Consider the following 18,327-nt stretch of genomic DNA (forward strand, 5'->3'; position numbering starts at 1 on the left):
ATGTACGCTGCCCAGCCAAACGGCGCCGACAGTGGAACAATCAATCCCGCAGCGCTCAACACGGGTACGTCACCTTGCGCTCTCTTGTGTTTTGATCCTCTTGGTTTCTTTTCGATTTGTCCCTGCGAGTTGCTTTGTCGCGCGATTGCTTGTGTCGCTTTGACTCGCGATCGCATGCGCGAGACCGGCCGCGTTCCCCTCCCACCACCATCTTTCCCCTTCTCCTCCCCTCCTTCACCATCTCCCGACCCCGCGGCCTAGGCCTCGATCTCCCCAGATGGCGCGTCGCAGTCTGCGATCTGCCCCTCCCATCCACATAATTCAGAACCCTTTCCCATCGTTATTCAATGCTCCCACCCGTCTTCTACACACTTGACACAACGCGGCGCTTCCTCATACCCCCTTGCGCGCATCATGTTTTGTCGCAGACCTGGCGCCCCAGACTGCGCCTCCAGCCTTGCCCTGAGCGCAGTGTCCTCCTCCGACGCACGCGACCGTGCTGACGTCAGTTACGCCTAGACTCTATAAATTCTGTTTCTCGCGGCGTCAAGCGCGGCCGTACCCCCGACGACTTCGAAAACGCGGGGCCATCGAGCTCTGTGGCTGATGACGGTACGTCGTCCTCGCCTTGTTTCTTGTGTAGCGGTTCGCGTGACTGCGATTCCCATCTTTGACCCTCATTCGCGGCGTTACATTTCCCAGAGTTGCCGTGCAACCACACCCCATCACCGCTTCGTATGACTTGGAGGGGCAATTGAACTGACCATGTCCTGTTGTGTCTGTGTCCAGGAGGCGACCAGCCGAGGAAACGCGGAAGACCCATGAAATCAAGAACATCCGGAGCCGACGGCGGCGTCGCGGTACCAATGGCACCACCTACCCCCCAGACCCTGCCACCGCAGACTCCACAGAACCAGAGCGCGGTTTTGCCTGCGCAAACGCCAACCACCACGTATTCCGCTCCCAAACCCTCACCGCCCAAGCCGACGCCAACCAAGTCGACTCTGAAGGCGCTTCCGACGGTGCGCGACCATACCACGGACCAACTGGGCCCTGGCGGCGACGAGTACCTCCCGCGAGAACATGACGAGGCTGGTGAGAAGAAGGTCCTGCCCAATGGCCAGCTGACAGGTGGCCGCGAGTACCGCTGCCGCACTTTCCATGTTCCGAACCGTGGAGACAAGCTCTTCATGCTCGCCACGGAATGCGCCCGCGTTCTTGGCTACCGGGACTCGTACTTGCTGTTTAATAAGAACCGGTCCCTGTACAAGATCATCGCGAGCCAGGCCGAAAAGGATGACCTCGTTGCTCAGGAGATTCTTCCCTTCTCGTATCGTTCGCGCCAGATCGCCATCGTCACCGCCCGGAGTATGTTCCGCCAGTTCGGCAGTCGCGTTATCGTGAACGGGAGACGGGTACGCGATGACTACTGGGAGTCCAAAGCCCGTAAGCAGGGCTTCACTGAGGCCGACCCAGCCGGTGAAAAGCGTCCCGGAGCCTCCCGTGCCCGCGCCGAGGCCGAAGCGGCAAACAACGCGTCAATGCTCGGTGCGCCCCACGGCGAGATTGTTTACAGCACAAACCCGGGCCAGTTCGGCGGTGCGCCCCAGCCACAACTCGTCCAACCAGGTATGCTTGGGGCACCACCGTCCGGGACTTCGGCCAGAATGCCCTTGATAACACTAGGATCAGATTACCACGACAGCACTCGGAGCCGCGACTTCTCCCTGATCAAGACCGTGCCCCGGCAGGAGATTACAGGACCCCCGTACCAGGACAGGATTCAGCCCACCCCGATCGCCGAGTTGCATGCCCAAGCCCACCATGCTGCTGAGTACAGCCGGACCATCAACCAGCAGCGCGAGATGCGGAACGACTATATGCAGAGCATCTGGAGGAAGCCGCACGAGCAGCCGCCGACCCCGAATTTGAGCCAGCCTGTCACCTCCGCCGACTCGTCGGCAGTCCCGACCAGCCGCACCGGTACCGTTTCTCATACTGGAACTGCAAGCAGTGGGCCGAGCACCACTCCTGGCCTCCCACAACCCAGCATGGTTACGAACCAGAGTCCCATGATGATGCCCGCAGCTCCCTATTCGCAGCCCGTCCATGCCCAGAATGCCTCCAGCCAAAACGCCCTCAGAGGTATGGCCCACAATCCAGTATCTCAAGGCAAGACGTCGAGACCAACCGCGTATGCATCGGCAGGCTCGTCAAGCACCCTCCCGCAGACCACCTCCCAGAACTACAGCTACACCACCAGCCAGATGTGGCCCCCGACTCCCCAGACTCCTCAACACGGCTACTCGGCGTACACCACGCAGTCTCAGCCATCGCCTCACCATCCACAGCAGTCTCCTGCGAACACCCAGTCCGGTCTGCGCCATTCCACCAGCTCTACCGGCCCCGGCACCGCAGGCACCATGCCCTACTCTCCCATGCCCGGCATGGGCCAGGGTTACGCCCCCAACGCCGGTGCGCCGGCCGGTACCGCCCAAGGCATGTACCCGCCCGACCAAACCCCGCGGCAATACATGCATCAAAGCCCGCAGCTTCCGGCTGTTACCCAAGCGTGGTCGCAGCAGGCGCCGGCTCCGACGCAGTGGTGGACAAATCAGGCTCAGTAAGGATGAATGCTCGCTGCGGACGCGCACTGGCGGTGGTGAGTGCGTGAAGTCAAGACGCATGAGTTGGCTGTGTTGGTTGGCTTTTTTTTCTTTTCAGAGGTTGATGTCGAAGTCCGCTTATGTCAGGGTTGTTTGTGTGCGTGCGTGGGCCTTTGTCCTGCCAGGCAGACATCCTCCTACTACTCCTCCATGTGGTTCTCTAGGTATCTTGGCTCTCGGTTGGTCGTGGTTGTGTCGTGTCGTTTGATACCCCCCGTGTTAGGTTGTTTCGATTCTGCTGGCAGGCGGGCCGAATTGATTTGATATTTGTTTTGTTATGGCTTCTTTTTCGGTTTTGTCGTTGGCTTTTTGGGACGCCCCTTTCGTTCGTTTCGTTTTCTTTAACTTTTTAACTCCCTTCTTATCCCCTCCCTTGATTATTTATCTCCTTGACTACTTTGGGGGTTCTCATTTGAGGTTGGACAGGACAGATTGATGATGACGATGATGGGCTTTCTCGGGTTGGGTTGCGGAATGCTCCTCGGGTTGGGTGGGATGGTGGAACGAACGGGGTGCGGGTGTGGAGGGCGGTAATGGGATAGGTCAGGTAGGACTGGGGGTAGGATTGGATTGGGTTTCTGGTTCGGTGGAAGAGAATGTTGTTGAGATGACCAGGGGAGCAAGTGTTGGTTTGTGGAAGTTTTCTCGAATCCCAAGTTTTGTTTTACAGCGCGATGCTGGATATCTTCTCTACCTGACGTGAACGTCGGACAGTGGTTGTATCTCTTGTTGGTGAGATTTGTGTTTGTTACTCGTCCGGTCTCGACCTGTTCAGTCCGCCCGAGCGACTCCGGTTTGGCTATCTCATTCTTCGGTAGGGGTGGAGGGAGGGGGGGCGCGGGGAAGAAGTTGAAATGAGAGTGAGGTGGTTTCGGTTTGTTTCTTGACATTCCTTAGATACCATCTTTTTGCCTTCGATTTAATTACGCGTTAATGCTGGTTTGGCCATGTAGGCCGCTGGTGGGTGGTATTTTGTCTAAGTATTACGAGTAATTATGGATGGATTAGTTAGTTTGATTGCTTGTGGGCTGGTGTGGTAGTTAGGATCAAGTTGGTATCTGTTTGCCGTTTAATAGTCCATGTTGATGGTGTTGTTTCCGTCCCATCATTCTTGATCCATCGCCAGGGATACCAGAGTTTGCGTGGCTGTTGGCTGTTTGCTGTCTGCCTGTGATTGTTTACCTGAACCACGGCATCCAAGGTAACTATTATATGGACCTCAGCTTATCCCACTGGAATCGGCCAGGTTCTCAAGCCCTTCTCTTCCCCCAGAGACTCAAACTTTGTTCTCTGGGGCATTATACTACCGTTTAGTATCGATGGATAGAATCCCACGGTGATAGATTTCGACAGTGCTGGTTGGACGACGGGGTAATTATTAACGATCAACTTATTACTAGGTATGTACGAAGCACGAGCGATGTGCGGGATGGCCAAGCCAGAAATATTTCTGATACGAAATAACTCACTCAACCGTCTTGGGATATAGACTTTCGATATCCGAGCAGTTGATAGTTTTCCATACAAAGAGAAGCACAATTACTAGAATACATCAACCCAGGAGATCGATCCCGTCAGTACAATCCTGTTGAACGGAGCCGCTTCCAATCCCTCCTTTCCAGCCCTTTCCCCTGATGTCTCCTATAAAGTTCCTTTTCCGTAACATTATCGTGAGTTCTGGGCTCCAGAATCTTTAGTTAACGTGACTATGGTTGGGAGGTGGTTCAACACCAGGAGGTGTATCATGAGAGGCCCTCTGAGGCCTCCCAGGTGGTTCACCGGAGCTCCTCGACTACTGCTGGAGCTCCTCGTGTATTTAAAGGGCTCCTTTTCCCTCTCTGTAGCTCTTGTTTCTTCCAATTCATCAGCAAATTCAGCGATTCTTTGCATTCTTGTCATCTCTTCCCTCCTGAGAGCTAGGCTGGTTTAAGAGAGTCCTTTTTTATAGAGGGTCTCTGACAAACCCTCTTCCCCCCAACATTCTACATCACTGAACAGGTTTTTTCAACCTCATCTCGTTCATCTGGGACCTTATAATCCATCTCAGTGCCCCGCAACCCTTCCCAGTAATGGCACTTTGAAATGAAGGGCACATCATGGTTAACTGATCGGCCATGACGCGCAGACACTCATCATCTTGCTCCTCGAGTGCAAGCAAAGTGAGAAAGGAGCGAGCCTCGCTCACTGCCTCCGCCGCTTCCTCATACGCCTGCACATATAGCCGATTGCGACGCTTGGAGAGTTCCTTTTCGATCTCCTTGAAGACCGAGATCATGATGCATGTGATCCAGATATAATTGATGCTGGACAGGGGTCGTTGGTCGCCGTGCAGGTCCATCATCAGATCAGTTTCGATGTAATGGAGGATCGTGACGCCCAGAAGCGGGGGTACCGGCCCCAAGAACCTGCTGTTAGCATCAGGAGAGCTGCTCTTCACAGAAGCACGCCAGGGTCTGATATCCGGTGGCCGGAATGCTCGATGGATGTCATTCCCGCCGCTGTCTTGTAGGTCCATGGAGGCGAGGACCGTGGGAGGCAGCTTCTTCAGAGGAAGAGGTCGGGGTGCAACGTGGGATGCAATAGTTCTGCCAATCTGGATGTTTTGCAGGATGAAATTATCGGGCATGCCATGTGCCCTCAGCTCTCTAACGAGCTCGGTGTCTTCGAAGCGGATCTTGCCCGACTCGGGGTCGAGAGTACACTTTGTGTCGAAGAGGCGGAGCGGCAAGATGCCGATGGAGCTGGTCATGTCGGCAACGGGAAGTGCCTCCATGTCCCACCTTGCTTTTCGGAGAGCCACGAGGGTGGGCATGATGTTGAACAAGCGATCATCGCCTTGTGCCTCCGCAGTTGGACGGCGGGTTTTGGTCATTCGGGCTGTCTGTCGCCGAAGTGAGTTCAACTTTTTGGCGGCTTCTTTCATCGTGAAGAGACGGGTCAGGTACGCATGAGAAAAGTTCGACGACGGAGGTTGGCCTTTGACAAAGAAGGCCGACCCAAAAAATCTCTCCAGAGCATCATAGACCACCATTCTGGACCTATCGAGGTAGCCCTTCTTGCAAAGCATGTTGAATAAATGCATGATCGAGATGGGCTCGATGGTGTGCTCCCAGACATACATACCGGTGAGGTACGCAGCCTCGAGGGCTTCCGCAAGGCCTACGCCGCACAGAAACGGCGAATACTCCCAGAGACCATTTGCATCGGTGTTGGAGAAGCGAGACGTCGGCATAGTCTTCAAGCCTTTCATGAACATAGACGTTCCGAGAGAGGTCGTGAATAAGGAGCTTAGGGACTGGAGCGTCTCAAGTGTTGTTTCATGCAGTCGGTGATGGATGGAATTCTGCGCCTCTTCCATGAGCAATGCCCCGAGGATGTGTGCAGAGTTTAGGAACCCGTGAGGATCGCGGTTTGGAAGCCTGATCCTGTGGCCGAAGATGAAAACCTCCGTATCAACGCCCAGGAACAGTTCCGTATCCCTGAGAGGACGGAAGCCACAGGGCTCCAGAACATGGCCATGGAAGGGACTGATGAGCCAGCCCATGGAAGCCGTCATGCTATCGATGATACACTGGAGTTCGAAAATATGGTGCGGGAGAATGTGTTTTTGGATATCGCTCCCCTGTTTCCGCATCGCTAAGGTGGTGACAAACCCTGCGAACTCGGCGAGCCCGAAGAGCTTCAGTTCCTGCATCCATGGCCCGTTGGTCGACCAGTTGATAGTTTCCAAACCAACTTCCTCAACGTTCACAACTTTGCTCTGAGCCATTGAGGTCCATACAAGGTTGACCAAATCGTAGAGCCAATTGATAATGTAAGAGCGCCGCCAGCGTAGTCGCTCGTCCTTGTTGGCTTTCTAGATGTCGAAATTGGGGTCCCAATCACGGATCTCGGTGAGCATACGTTTTGTCGGTTTTCCGGACCTCGTTTTCCGGAAGTCTGTGATGAAGTCCACAAGGCTGTGATATGTATGAATCATGAGCTGCTCCTGGATATCGATGTCTTTCGATTCCGCGAAGATGGCCGTGCCGTCCGGGCTCAGATTGTAGATGCCCAGGGTAAAGGTAGGTTTGTTGGCATTCAAACGTATGATAGTGCTCACAATAGTCTCGTAGGTATCCTAATCGGGAAAGTCGAGAAATATATCCGTCGCCTCCCTCTTGATCATGGAGATGGCAGCCTGGGCGACGGTCCCAGCCACGGCCGTGTTTAACCCTGCGGTGGCACATTCATGCCACAGTCCTTGTAGATACACCCTTAAATCGATCCAGCTCGAGATGAGGGACTCAATGGCCATCAAATAATCGGCTTGGATTCCATCGGTGTCTTGGATAAGGCGGTAGCGCTCGAGAGGAATGCCGTCCAGTTCGGATACCTTGGCGCCTGATCCGGATTGTCGTTTCTTGGACTTCTTCCCTTGCTTGCGCTTCTTCTTCCCCCTTCCGGGCCTGGGCTGCTGGCATCTCCTAGGATTTGTGTTCCCAGCCTCTCTATCCGAGTTCTCCTCATCGGAATCGTCGGCTGTCTGGCCTAGGTCGAGAGCGCCGAATCTGTTGGACAAGAGCAGACGATCAATGTCATCCTTGACCTCGATCGCATCATCCACGTTGGCTTTGATACTGTCCTTGGAGAGACTGGCCTCCCAATCCTTGCCCCCCAGAGCATGGAACGCGTCGGTGAGGGCATCAATGAAATATTTGTGCGTTTCATTGCTCTTTGCGATCCTTGGGTCTGGGTTTTCCGCCTCGAGTTTCTGGAAGGCCTCATGGGTGGTGGTCCTGGCGTGGATGACGGACCGAAAGAGGTTCAAGATCACCGAGGGGGCCTTGCCCACATGCTTAGCGATCAGACGAGACAGGGACACCAGGTTGTCTACGGTGATTTGGCCCGTGGTGTTCACCTTGAGCGCTCCTTCGTCACCGTCGCCAGTTTCGACCTCCGGCATCGCCTTGATGATGCTGTTGGACGTGTGGATGATCCAGTAAAGGATCTTGCTTGTGTCCCGCTTGTACTCGAGGTAAGAGTTTCGGGGAGTCATCTTAACTGACAAAACATCGACAATTGGATGTTCGTCGGGAAAGATGCTCATACGGAGGCGGAATAAGAGTTCGACGTCGAGAGTTGGGACGAAAAAACCGAGGAGAACGTCGGATCAATCGTGATGTTAGTCTGGAGTGCGGCAGACAGTCAGATATGAAAGGGGGTGTCGGGAATTCTGTGGTGGTGGGAATAGCTTCAGTCTCACGATCGACGGTTGTGGTGAACTAAGAAGGGGAAGAAAACCATTCACACCCATAACACATGAAATGTGTGTACATTGACCGAAGAACACGCCCAATAAAGCAACTCCGCGGCTGAGTCCTGTCAAAGTGCTGCTGCGGCTTGTGCGGCTGCTCCTTGTGCGGCTGCTCATCCGGGGCGTTATTCCCGCGACAGCCGCCTTTGCCCCTGAACCTCGAAACCCCATGCGCCTTGGACAGCCCGCAACCTTGAACCAGCCGATCTCTTTGAGCCAGCCCACCCCTTAATCACTATCCTCATCCAACGCCTCATCCTCATCCTCTCTCTCTTCCCTCTCCTCCAGCTCATCCCTCTCCTCATTATCCTCCTCCTCATCCTCCTCTTCCTCCTCCTCTTCCTCATCACCATCTTCCTCTTCCTCTTCTTCTTCCTCCTCCTCCGGGACAGTCTCCGCATCCGAAATCACCTCCTCCCCATCCCCTTCCTCCCCATCCACCTGCATCTTCGACCCGTCCTCATCCGCCGGGTTCAGCCTAGCTTTCTTGGCCGCCCTTCCTGCCGCCGAGGAGGAGGAACCACCAGACCGCGCAGCTGCTGTCCCGCTCTTGGCCGAGCTTGTTGTCGCGGACGCAGCTGTTACGTCGCCAGCAACGGTGGAGTCATCGCCGGCGCCGGTGCTGACCATGGATGTGTCGGCATCAGCAGACTGGCCCGCCTCGCCCGCTTTGGCGGCCTTTTTGGCGGCGGCGACTTTTTTGCGGTAGGTGGAGCGTTTGGAGGATTGGATTTCGTGGAATTCTGGACAGGGGAAAGGGCAGGGTTAGTTAGTGAGTTTGAGTTGGCTTGGTTGGAGAAACCCGCGCGGGTTGAGTAAGACAGGGTGGTCTGAGGGAATCATACTCTTGAATTCGGCTTCAACACGCTCCCTCATGAAGCCGAACTCGATGCTATCGAGCGCGTTGAAGACGTCGGAGGGCATGATGGTCTTTTTGCCCCCATTGACGGTGAACTCATTTGCTCTGCGCTGCTTGTTAGATTCTCTGGGCTCTCTCTTTCAAATATATATATATCCACTCTGGAGGGGCTTCGTACGCATTTGCCAGGTGGTTCACAAACACCGTGGCACTCTTGGTTAACGCCAGAATGGCATTGGCTTGGATCTGGGTATTCTGCGGCAGAACGCCCTTGGCTAAACGGGTGATGATGGACTTGGGTAGGGCGAGGTCCTGTGTGGCGTGTGTTAGTCTCGAGGAGGAAGTGGATTCCCCAGAGTAGATGTTGGTAGTGATGCGCACCTCAATCGTGACTGTATCCTTCTCCTTCTCCCGTGGCCCGTCCTTGTCCTTCTCTTTTTCCTTTTCTTTCTTTTCTCCTGACTGTTGTGTTGTCCCTTGGGCTGCGGGTTCTGGCGCTGCCTTGGTGGCTGCTGCTGGAGCTGGTGCTGGAGCAGGCGGGTCGGTCGCCATGGAGTTGTCGTCGTCGGCTAGCACAAAGCGAGCGGTTGACACGTCGCTCCTGCGAGCGTCACTTTTCCGCGACGGCATGGTGATGATGGTTGTAAGGGAGGTTGAGGGAGGACGTTGGACTTGGTGTCTGTCTGGTTCGGCACTTCGAGACCTGCTCGAGTACAACCTATACCGAGTGCGATTTAGGGTTTATAGTTCGGTCTGGTAGTGGTATAGTCGGTAATGCAGTCCCAATGGGCGACGTGATGTCGGTCTGCGGTCAGCTTCGAGGTTGGTTTTGGGTAGATTGGCGGTTGTGGAGAAGCGACGTCAAAGAATTGGCTGTGGCGCGTCGCGGCCACTCGACGCGTTAAGTGCCTGCCAGGGGTGTAAGTACTCCGTACCCAAGCCTCTTACACATCCCAACCTTAAAGCATGCATTTGTGAGAGCAAACTGATGATTTTGGACAGCATCACTCCCCAAAACTAGCTTGACACTTCATTGAAAACCGAGGAGCGCATTGGGGTATACCGGTTTATTTCTATGCCAGAAAGGAATTACTCTGTAGCATCCTTTCGTCTAGATTTCACTCCATGACCGACCAACCCTATGCTCAACAACACCCAATCACCCCACCAAGAGTGTTATCCCATCTCCCCCACTTGTGCCCCTCGGATCACTTTATTTCTTCACAACCACCAATGGTAACTCCCTAACATCCACATGCTCCTGACTCCCCAAATCCACCACCCTCACCGCCTCCAACCCTACCACACCCTCTTTCAGGGCTACAAATCTCAACTCGGCAGTCGCACAAGCTCCCGGCGCCAGCGGCCCAACCCTCACATCCGCCGACAGGCAAACCAGATCCGGGCAGTCTGGCGCCGACGCGCGCTGGACGGCGTGCACGTCCGACTCATCCAGCACCGCATCGGCCACGAGCGGGTCTCGTCGACCGCCGCCCGAGGACACAGTGGTGGTGATAGGGATGGCCGTCGAGTACCGCACCGGCCGCATATCCGGTCCATGGCGGCGTCGGCGGGGGATGGGGACGATCATCAATTTCCTTGCGGCTGTCATGGCAGCATGATGCGCCAGCACTGAGGCAGGGGCGGAAGGCGGCGGAGGCATCACGTCTCCTGCTTTGCTCCGGTTAACGACGAAGACGGACCAAGTGAATTCCTCGCCGAGAGTCACGGGCCCTGGCGGGCCGGTGAAGGTAACGGTGACGCCGAAATCAGGGACAGAAGCGGCGGGCGCTGGGGCCGTGGCTGCTTCGAGAGCAGGGAGCGCGTCGGGGTGAATAACGGAGGGGGAAACCAGCGGCTGCGAGTGCACTCCGCCGCTGATGGACAGCTGGCTTGGCCGGTGCGAGCGCTGGATGGGTGCGCTTTTGAGCTGCCCAAAGCCCGGGTTGACGGGAGGGGTGAAGTCAACTGGGGTGGGCCAGGTCATGATGAGGCGTGGTGTGCACGGGTTGGGTTCATTTTCGGGACGCACGAGTACGACGACCTCGAGGGTGATGGTGAGTTCACGCGTCATGTTCTTGGGTGCGACGTCCCGTTTTTGAGGGGCCAGTTTGTAGAGGAAGGTCAGATGGTCATGGGCGACGCAGCTGAGAGGAAGTCTCATACCGTCTTGGGTGTTGAGGTCCTCCACGACGCCATCAGTGACCTCGAGGGAGACCTTGTCCAGTGCTGCCTCGCAGTCAAAGAAGGGCGTGAAGTCGACCTCAAGAACGGCAATCATGGACGGGCTCGGGGGCGCAGTATTTGGCCGTGAGAAGCGGACCCGGGTGTGCAGCACGGGGCAGATATTCAGCCTGAGAGACTCTCGTCCGTTGATGCGGCGGAGTTCGTCCTTGGGCTTTGTCAAAGGGGCCACCTTCGACACCCTCTGAGCTGACAAGCGAGGCGCGACACCACCGAGCGACGGATCATTGGCAAACGATTCCAAAAGGTTCATGGTGGAAGGGACGCAGCTCTGCATGTATCCGGTCTCTCGCGCGCTGGCCAGGTCATTTGTAGCGGAACCGATCCGCAAGCTTGCTGCCCCTGAAAAGACGACGGTCGGCATTTGCAGGCGCATTCTCGGACGGGCGAGAAAAACGGGCACCTTCCATACGGCATAGACATGGCTCGGCGGCCCTTCAGTGCCCTCGTCGGACAGCACAATGGCATCCTCGGGATTTTCGATGAGCGCATCGTGAACTAGTTCGGAGGCAGGAGGGGTATCGCGGTCGGCGGCAGGGGCGTTAATGACATGGGTGTCAAGTGTGAGGACAAGACGGCCCAGGTGGCCGCGAAGGACAGGCTCGTCGTAGTAGGGGGCGCGGAGGATCAGGTATACATCGACGGTCTCGTCTGCGAAGCGGGTATGAGCAAACCGGGGCAGACGGGCGGGAGCAGCGCGCGAACCTCCATACCAAAGAACAGCTGGTCACGTTGCTCGACGGCCGAGATGCTGCGCTCCACCGAGCCCGGGACCTGCCGGAACGCCTTTCGGGGATCGAAGCGGGTCGCAAAGGGCACGATGTAAGTCAGGTAGGACTCCTCGAGGAATGCGTCTGGTGCAGCAGGTGCTGGGTTGGCGGCATCAACGGGATCGTGGTCGGGGACGGCCATGGCGGAGATCAACGAGAAAGGGAAGAGAAGGAAAGTATTCAATTATAAATTATAATGCCGGTCTCATGGCACGTTGGTGTTTAGCATGCCGTCATGTCACTCTAGAATTACACCGCTGGTTGTGATGGTTTGTTGATTGGAGTTGTCAGTGTGGACCTGATGCAGTTCCAAGCCGTGAGTTCCATGCTGCCACCGCTGGCTGTCGGGTCCAAGCTGCTGGAGCTGCTGGCCGTCCGGCCGTTGCGGTGTCCGGCCCCACTTTTCGGCACCCCAAGCCCCCTGGCCTGGGACCCACACTTCTCTGGGTCCGTCAAAGCTTGGCATGCGTTCCCGATGTGGTCTGTGCGTTTTTGCAGCCTCCAAAATCGACTTCGCGTTTCCTTTTTTCTTCCAGCGCCTGAATGACGCGACTCGGCCTTACTTCAGCCCATCGCCCTCGCCATCGCCCGGAAAACCCTCCGGCAACCCGGAACCACACCTACAACCATTCAGTTCATTGCGCCGACCTCGGATACGATGAACGGAATGAGCGCGCCCTATGCGCCGCCGCCCTCCGGGGGCGCCTGGCAAGAGCACCGCACCCCGGATGGTCGAATCTACTACTACAACACTCTGACCAAGGTCACGCAGTGGACCAAGCCCGAGGAGCTTATGACCCCGGCCGAGGTATGTGTCGCTGTCCCTTGATGGGATGGATGTCCAGTCAGCTAACCCTCTGCCCTGTCTGCAGCGCGCGCTTGCCAACCAGCCATGGAAAGAATACACGGCCGAGGGCGGCCGCAAGTACTGGTACAACACCGAGACCAAGCAGAGCTCGTGGGAGATGCCTGAGGTCTACAAGAGGGCTCTTGCTGGCGGCACAGGCACTCCGACGACCCCAGCGTAAGCTTACCCTCCTCCTGCCTTGCCCGTATCATGTTTGCTAACTCAATGCCTCCGCAGAACCCCGGCCACACCACACACTGCCCATCACGGTGGATTTGGAGGTGCCGACCATCACCGTGACCATCGTGAGCCTGTTGGTGAGTCTCGCCAGCTGACATCGGCCACCAACGTCCAGGCCCAGGCCTTTGTCCCCGCCACGAACGACCCCGAGTACGCCACCCCCGAGGAGGCTGAGGCCGCCTTCGTGAAACTTCTCCGTCGCAGCGGCGTCCAGCCCCACTGGACATGGGAGCAAACCATCCGCGCCACCGTCAAAGACCCGCAGTTCCGTGCCATTAAGGACCCTCGCGAGAGGAAGGCCGCCTTCGAGAAGTACTGCAAGGATGTCATCGCTCAAGACCAAGAGCGTGCGAAGGAAAGGCTGGCCAAGCTCCGTGCCGACTTTGCCACCATGCTGCGAAGCCACCCTGAGATTAAGCATTACACGCGCTGGAAGACAGCCCGTCCTATCATCGAGGGTGAGACCATCTTCCGCTCTACCAATGACGAAAATGAGCGCCGCCAGCTGTTCGAGGACTACATTGCCGATCTCAGGAAGGCGCACAAGGAGCAGCAGGTAGCCCAGCGTAAGAGCGCCATGGACGGCCTGATCGAGCTGCTGCCGACCCTCAACCTGGAGCCCTACACCCGCTGGTCCGAGGCCCAGGAGATCATCCAGAGCACCGCCCCTTTCCAGAAAGACGAGAAGTACAAGTCCCTCTCAAAGTACGACGTCTTGACCGTCTTCCAGAACCACGTCAAGGCCCTGGAGCGCAAGCTCAATGACTCGCTGCAGGAAGAGAAGAACAAGAAGCTGCGGCGCGAGCGCAAGGCTCGCGACAACTTCCTTGCTCTGCTCTCCGAATTGAGGAAGGCGGGCAAGATCAAGGCTGGTACCAAGTGGTCCACCATTTACCCGCTCATTCAGTCTGACGAGCGCTACCTGGCCATGGCTGGCCTGCCTGGGTCCACCGCCATGGAGCTGTTCTGGGACATCGTCGAGGAAGAGGAACGTGCTCTCCGGAGCACCAGGAACGACGTCCTTGATGTTATTGAGGTGAGTTTCTTTGCTATCTCCCCAGCTGGCTGAACCCTGAATACTGACATCCGAGTAGGACAAACGCTTCGAGGTCACTCCCAAGACCACTTTTGAAGAGTTCGAGTCAGTCCTCAAAGATGATCGCCGCACAGCTAACATTGAACGCGATGTTTTGGAGCTTATTTTTGAGCGGGTAAGTTTCTATCTATCAACCTTGCGAATCGGGTCAACATCCATCTCACACTTCTCTCTCCAGATTCAAAAGCGGGCGAAGCGTCCGGACGATGACAGACATACCGACCGCCAGACGCGTCGCGCCCTCGAGGAGCTCCGCGCGCATATGAAGCGGATGGATCCCCCGATCACCGTCAACGACACATACGAGCAGGTCCGCAGCCGCCTGGCCCACGTCCCCGCCTTCCAGGCCATCGGTTCTGATGAGGCCCGCCGCGGCGCCTTTGAAAAGTACATCCGTCGCCTCCGCGACAAGGAGGAAGAGGCCGAAAAAGAACGCCAGCGAGGCAGCCGCCGCGATCGTGGCGACCGTGACCGCGACCGCGCCGGAGCCGCAGATACCTATCGTGACAGAGGTGAGCGATCGCATCGCAGCAGTGCCCGTTCCGTCAGGAGCCGCAGCCCTCCGCCCCTCCGGCGCAGCCGTAGCCCGGAGCGTGACTCGTATGAGGCCGAGAGGCGTCATGCGGTGGCGGAGAGGGAGCGGAATTACCGCAAGACCAGCGCCGCGGCAGACGTTTTGCTGCCGGATCGCGATCGCCGATCCCCAGCCTCAGTACGCGAACGGGATCGGGATCGGGAACGCGACCGAGACCGCGACCATGACAGAGATCGGGATCGGGATCGGGATCGGGATCGCGACCGCGACCGCGATCGTGACCGTGAGAGGGATCGTGACAGGGACCGTGATCGTCGGGACTATCGCGACCACCGGGATCGCGATCGCGATCGTGAGCGTGATCGTGACCGCGAACGTGACCGCGAACGTGACCGCGAGCGAGACAGGGATAGGGAGAGAGATCGTGATCGTGAGCGTGACCGAGACCGCGAACGTGACAGAGACCGTGATCGCGACCGTGTCCGCTCACGCTCACGCAACCGCGACCGCGACCGCGACTACGACCGCCGTGGCCCTCCTCTCTCGCGGCGCAGTTTGGAGCGCGATGAACCTAACCACTACGACCGCGAACGCCGCTCCCGCGAAGAGGATCGGGAACGTCTTTACCGCCGGCGCATCCTCGAGCGGGACGTCGATGAGCTTCCTTACGGCGACGAGCGGCCACCCGCACCTCCGAGCTCGGCATCGTCGGTCACGGGCAAGACCCGGCCCAGGCCTGCGGAGGAGGATGGGGAGGGCAAGCATGCCGCGAAGAGGGTCAAGTTGGATGAAGCTGGCGAGAAGGCTGGTGCTGCTTCTACGGGTGGTGAAAGGCCACCTAGTAGGAGCCAGAGTGTTAGGGCTGGGAGTGAGGAGGGGGAGATTGAGGAAGATTGAGGCCACGGACAAATGTTGGGTTTCCAGTCGTCGTTGCTCTGCTTCTTGCCCCGAAATGGGGCTGGGAGGCGAGGCACGACGGCATGCGGGATCTGACCATTTTTATCGGTACGCGTTTTCCCCCCTTCTCCTCATTGCATTGTCTTCCGCGTTGTCTTGTCCATAACCCAACCCCAGTGGCTGTGGAGTAAGATTTGCTTCTTCCGAATTCTTATGCCCGGAGGGACGTTGTTGTATGTTTCGTAATGTGGTGCGGGAACAGAGAAGCACGGGGAAGACAGCAGCAGCGATTATTCACACCCTCCTTTGCTGGCATTGGTCATTCGGCTCCTGGCTTGTTGTGTGTTCTGCTCGTCTCCCTTGGCGTCCTGAGTTATTTAAGTGTCTATAGAAATTTGAACAATGTTGAACGAATCATCCCTTGCTTGCTGCTGTGCTCCGTGGTCCTCGTGAATTTTGAGGTTGGCTTGAAGGACTTGGATCTCATCTTAGTATCAGTTCGCCGAGACCACCATGTTGAGTACTTGGTACTGTCTCAAGGTGCTGCCTAAGTAGACATAAACCTTGGTGCTCACATAAGCAAGATATATACCATGTTTATGTCTTGAGTTGTCCTGTTGGTCAAATGGGGGCCGAGCAAGGCGTGGTTCCGCTTCTGAACGACGTCCATCACCAAGTTTCACTCTCCAAAGGAGCACGTGCGAGAACAACTATCTCCGGACAAAATATGTGCTTTGGCCGGTCAATGTAACCCCTGTTTTCCCCCGATTTTTTGTCGTCATGTCGACGCCCAGCATAGCACAAGTACCAAGCAAGCCAATCATCTGCACGATTTCCACCTCGTGCTTCCATGGCAGCAGAGCACGCGACCAGCAAGGTGCCCAAGCAATAGTTATCTCCCAGGACTCAAGGAAATGCTGCGACCTCGCCGATCGAGACTGTCCTCTGAAAGCAGTTATTAGTCTGCGTTGCTAGATGCCCCCGCTTCCCGTGAATGTCTGTCAGTCATCTCTGAGGCTCATTTCTTGCCCGGGTCATCTAAGTTATTATATTTGGCCATGGAACACCCCAGGGCTGTCTGAGAAACCTTCTACTTGCTCGTTCTTGATTTGAGCCTCCTTGGGACTACGGATGCCGTCTTTACCATGCAGTGATCAGCTCAGTTCTTCCCGTGTCGTGTACTCTTCACCCCCATTTATCCCGTCGGCACTGACTGGCCTCGGCCACCCCTTGTTTCTCAACTCTTGTCCTTGTTATCTGGCGTTCACTTGAGCAAAACAAGCAATGCCACGGCCAACACAACTGCCGACTCCGGCATCCTCAACCGACATCAAGGGTCACGAAGGGCCGAGCATGGGTTCCATCGAGCTGGCCTTCGAGTTGCCACCCCCAGCCTTGCCCGGTTCTACGAGCGACAACGACATGGCAAGGCCACGTCGAAAGAGTTCCTCGGCGGCCAACACATTGAAGGATGCTTTCGAGTTACCTCCACCGCCTACCCGCTCTCGCAAGATCATCCAGATGAAGCCCCGCGAGGAAACGCGCCCGGTGACGCCCGTGGCCGGGCCCAGGGGCTCCACCGCGACGACGTCAACGAGCTCTTCTGGGAGTAAGCGAAAGCACAACTCGGGACCCACGAGCGCCGCGGGTAAGAAGGCGGCCAGGAAGACGGCCCACAGTCTTATCGAGCGCCGCCGGCGGTCCAAGATGAATGAGGAGTTTGCGGTGCTGAAGAGCATGATCCCGGCCTGCACCGGAGAGATGCACAAGCTGGCCATATTGCAGGTCTGTCTTCACCGTGACACCATGGCAGAAACTCAAGGGACCACCAGTCCGACTAACAATAACATGTTTCCAACCAGGCTTCCATCGAATACATCAAGTATCTCGAGGACTGTGTTGAAAAGCTCAAGGCCCAGTGCGCTGCCGGAGCAGTAGCAGAAAAAGTGGACACCGATGTGTCCGGCCACGCCACAACAACGTCAGCCATGAGTACCCACTCCCCCACGGATATGCCAATGGATGCCCCGGAGGGAGTCACATTTGGCTTACCCTCCCCGGCCTTCCTCCCGGCCTTCACCGACCAAACCCAGGCCCCGTCCGCGTCGTCCCCGGCGATACTACCGAACGACACCTCCTCCCGCCATTACTCGTTCTCGTCTGCCGCGGGAACCGAGTACCACTCAGCACCAACACCAACTACAGGAGCAGCAGCAGCAGCAGCAGCAGCAGCAGGAGGAGGAGGAGGAGGAGGAGGGGGAGAAATGAACACCTACTACACAACGTCGGCATCAACCTCGCCTTATTTCGGCAGCAGCGCGTTGGGCTCCGCAGAGGCATTAGCGAATGCGCTGCTGCCGCCACATCATCATCCACTGCCGGCGTTCGGCTCAGCCTTAACCAGCCCAGCCCTGGCGCCGCGGACGGATGCCGGAGACCAGGAGGCTACGGCGGCGCTGTTGATGTTGAATCAGACGGACAGGAGAACCACTGCTAGGAGTAGGAACAATACCAGTGCTGGCATGGCAGCGGCCACGGCTGGGCCACAACCACCACCGCCACCGCCGAGAGGGATAAGCGTGAAGGACTTGTTGAGTACATACTAGGGGGAAAGTACCTCCCTGAGCTGCCTTGTCAGGACATGTTGGCCGGGGTTGCGGTAGGGTTGGGGCATATTGCGAGGTTGCGTTGCGGTTGTCACCGCCGCTGTCGTCGTTCGACGTTGATATCGGAAAGAGTAATAAGGATAGAGCCCCGGATATGTTGGCCCCTTTCGCTTGCACACAGACGTCAAGTCGCTTGTCAGGTCGGTTCAGCCCTGGAAGGCTACGAGCCTGTCTGTGATTCTAGAAGGTGTATGTACTCCGTACTACTGTA

At 56.9% G+C, this 18,327-nt stretch overlaps 8 protein-coding genes across 8 annotated transcripts; 3 read left to right on the plus strand and 5 right to left on the minus strand.

Annotated features, from left to right (window-relative positions):
* Positions 1–2,627, plus strand: VTJ04DRAFT_3164 (uncharacterized protein; the record flags this gene model as incomplete). Its single annotated transcript, XM_069361034.1, has 5 exons — positions 1–64; positions 520–612; positions 790–1,629; positions 1,693–2,145; positions 2,209–2,627. 5 exons carry the CDS (start codon positions 1–3, stop codon positions 2,625–2,627), a joined length of 1,869 nt encoding a protein of 622 aa, XP_069221685.1.
* Positions 2,628–2,885: 258 nt separating this feature from the next.
* VTJ04DRAFT_3165 (uncharacterized protein) lies at positions 2,886–3,556 on the minus strand (the record flags this gene model as incomplete). Its single annotated transcript, XM_069361035.1, has 2 exons — positions 2,886–3,034; positions 3,091–3,556. The coding sequence occupies 2 exons, from the start codon at positions 3,554–3,556 to the stop codon at positions 2,886–2,888; spliced, it is 615 nt and encodes a 204-aa protein (XP_069221686.1).
* Positions 3,557–4,653: 1,097 nt separating this feature from the next.
* Positions 4,654–6,435, minus strand: VTJ04DRAFT_3166 (uncharacterized protein; the record flags this gene model as incomplete). Its single annotated transcript, XM_069361036.1, has 1 exon — positions 4,654–6,435. One exon carries the CDS (start codon positions 6,433–6,435, stop codon positions 4,654–4,656), a length of 1,782 nt encoding a protein of 593 aa, XP_069221687.1.
* Positions 6,436–6,786: 351 nt separating this feature from the next.
* Positions 6,787–7,704, minus strand: VTJ04DRAFT_3167 (uncharacterized protein; the record flags this gene model as incomplete). Its single annotated transcript, XM_069361037.1, has 1 exon — positions 6,787–7,704. One exon carries the CDS (start codon positions 7,702–7,704, stop codon positions 6,787–6,789), a length of 918 nt encoding a protein of 305 aa, XP_069221688.1.
* Positions 7,705–8,190: 486 nt separating this feature from the next.
* Positions 8,191–9,451, minus strand: VTJ04DRAFT_3168 (uncharacterized protein; the record flags this gene model as incomplete). Its single annotated transcript, XM_069361038.1, has 4 exons — positions 8,191–8,705; positions 8,808–8,926; positions 9,000–9,133; positions 9,203–9,451. The coding sequence occupies 4 exons, from the start codon at positions 9,449–9,451 to the stop codon at positions 8,191–8,193; spliced, it is 1,017 nt and encodes a 338-aa protein (XP_069221689.1).
* A 583-nt stretch (positions 9,452–10,034) lies between these two features.
* On the minus strand, positions 10,035–11,977 carry VTJ04DRAFT_3169 (uncharacterized protein; the record flags this gene model as incomplete). Its single annotated transcript, XM_069361039.1, has 2 exons — positions 10,035–11,716; positions 11,779–11,977. The coding sequence occupies 2 exons, from the start codon at positions 11,975–11,977 to the stop codon at positions 10,035–10,037; spliced, it is 1,881 nt and encodes a 626-aa protein (XP_069221690.1).
* Positions 11,978–12,493: 516 nt separating this feature from the next.
* VTJ04DRAFT_3170 (uncharacterized protein) lies at positions 12,494–15,450 on the plus strand (the record flags this gene model as incomplete). Its single annotated transcript, XM_069361041.1, has 5 exons — positions 12,494–12,643; positions 12,708–12,859; positions 12,920–13,958; positions 14,017–14,133; positions 14,197–15,450. The coding sequence occupies 5 exons, from the start codon at positions 12,494–12,496 to the stop codon at positions 15,448–15,450; spliced, it is 2,712 nt and encodes a 903-aa protein (XP_069221691.1).
* Positions 15,451–16,734: 1,284 nt separating this feature from the next.
* On the plus strand, positions 16,735–18,056 carry VTJ04DRAFT_3171 (uncharacterized protein; the record flags this gene model as incomplete). The annotated part of the gene is made up of 2 exons (XM_069361042.1): positions 16,735–17,235; positions 17,313–18,056. The coding sequence occupies 2 exons, from the start codon at positions 16,735–16,737 to the stop codon at positions 18,054–18,056; spliced, it is 1,245 nt and encodes a 414-aa protein (XP_069221692.1).
* Between the last annotated feature and the right edge of the window lie 271 nt (positions 18,057–18,327).

This window comes from Mycothermus thermophilus (genome assembly GCF_041956435.1).
Source record: "Mycothermus thermophilus strain CBS 625.91 unplaced genomic scaffold VTJ04scaffold_2, whole genome shotgun sequence".
NCBI classification, from domain to species: domain Eukaryota; kingdom Fungi; phylum Ascomycota; class Sordariomycetes; order Sordariales; family Chaetomiaceae; genus Mycothermus; species Mycothermus thermophilus.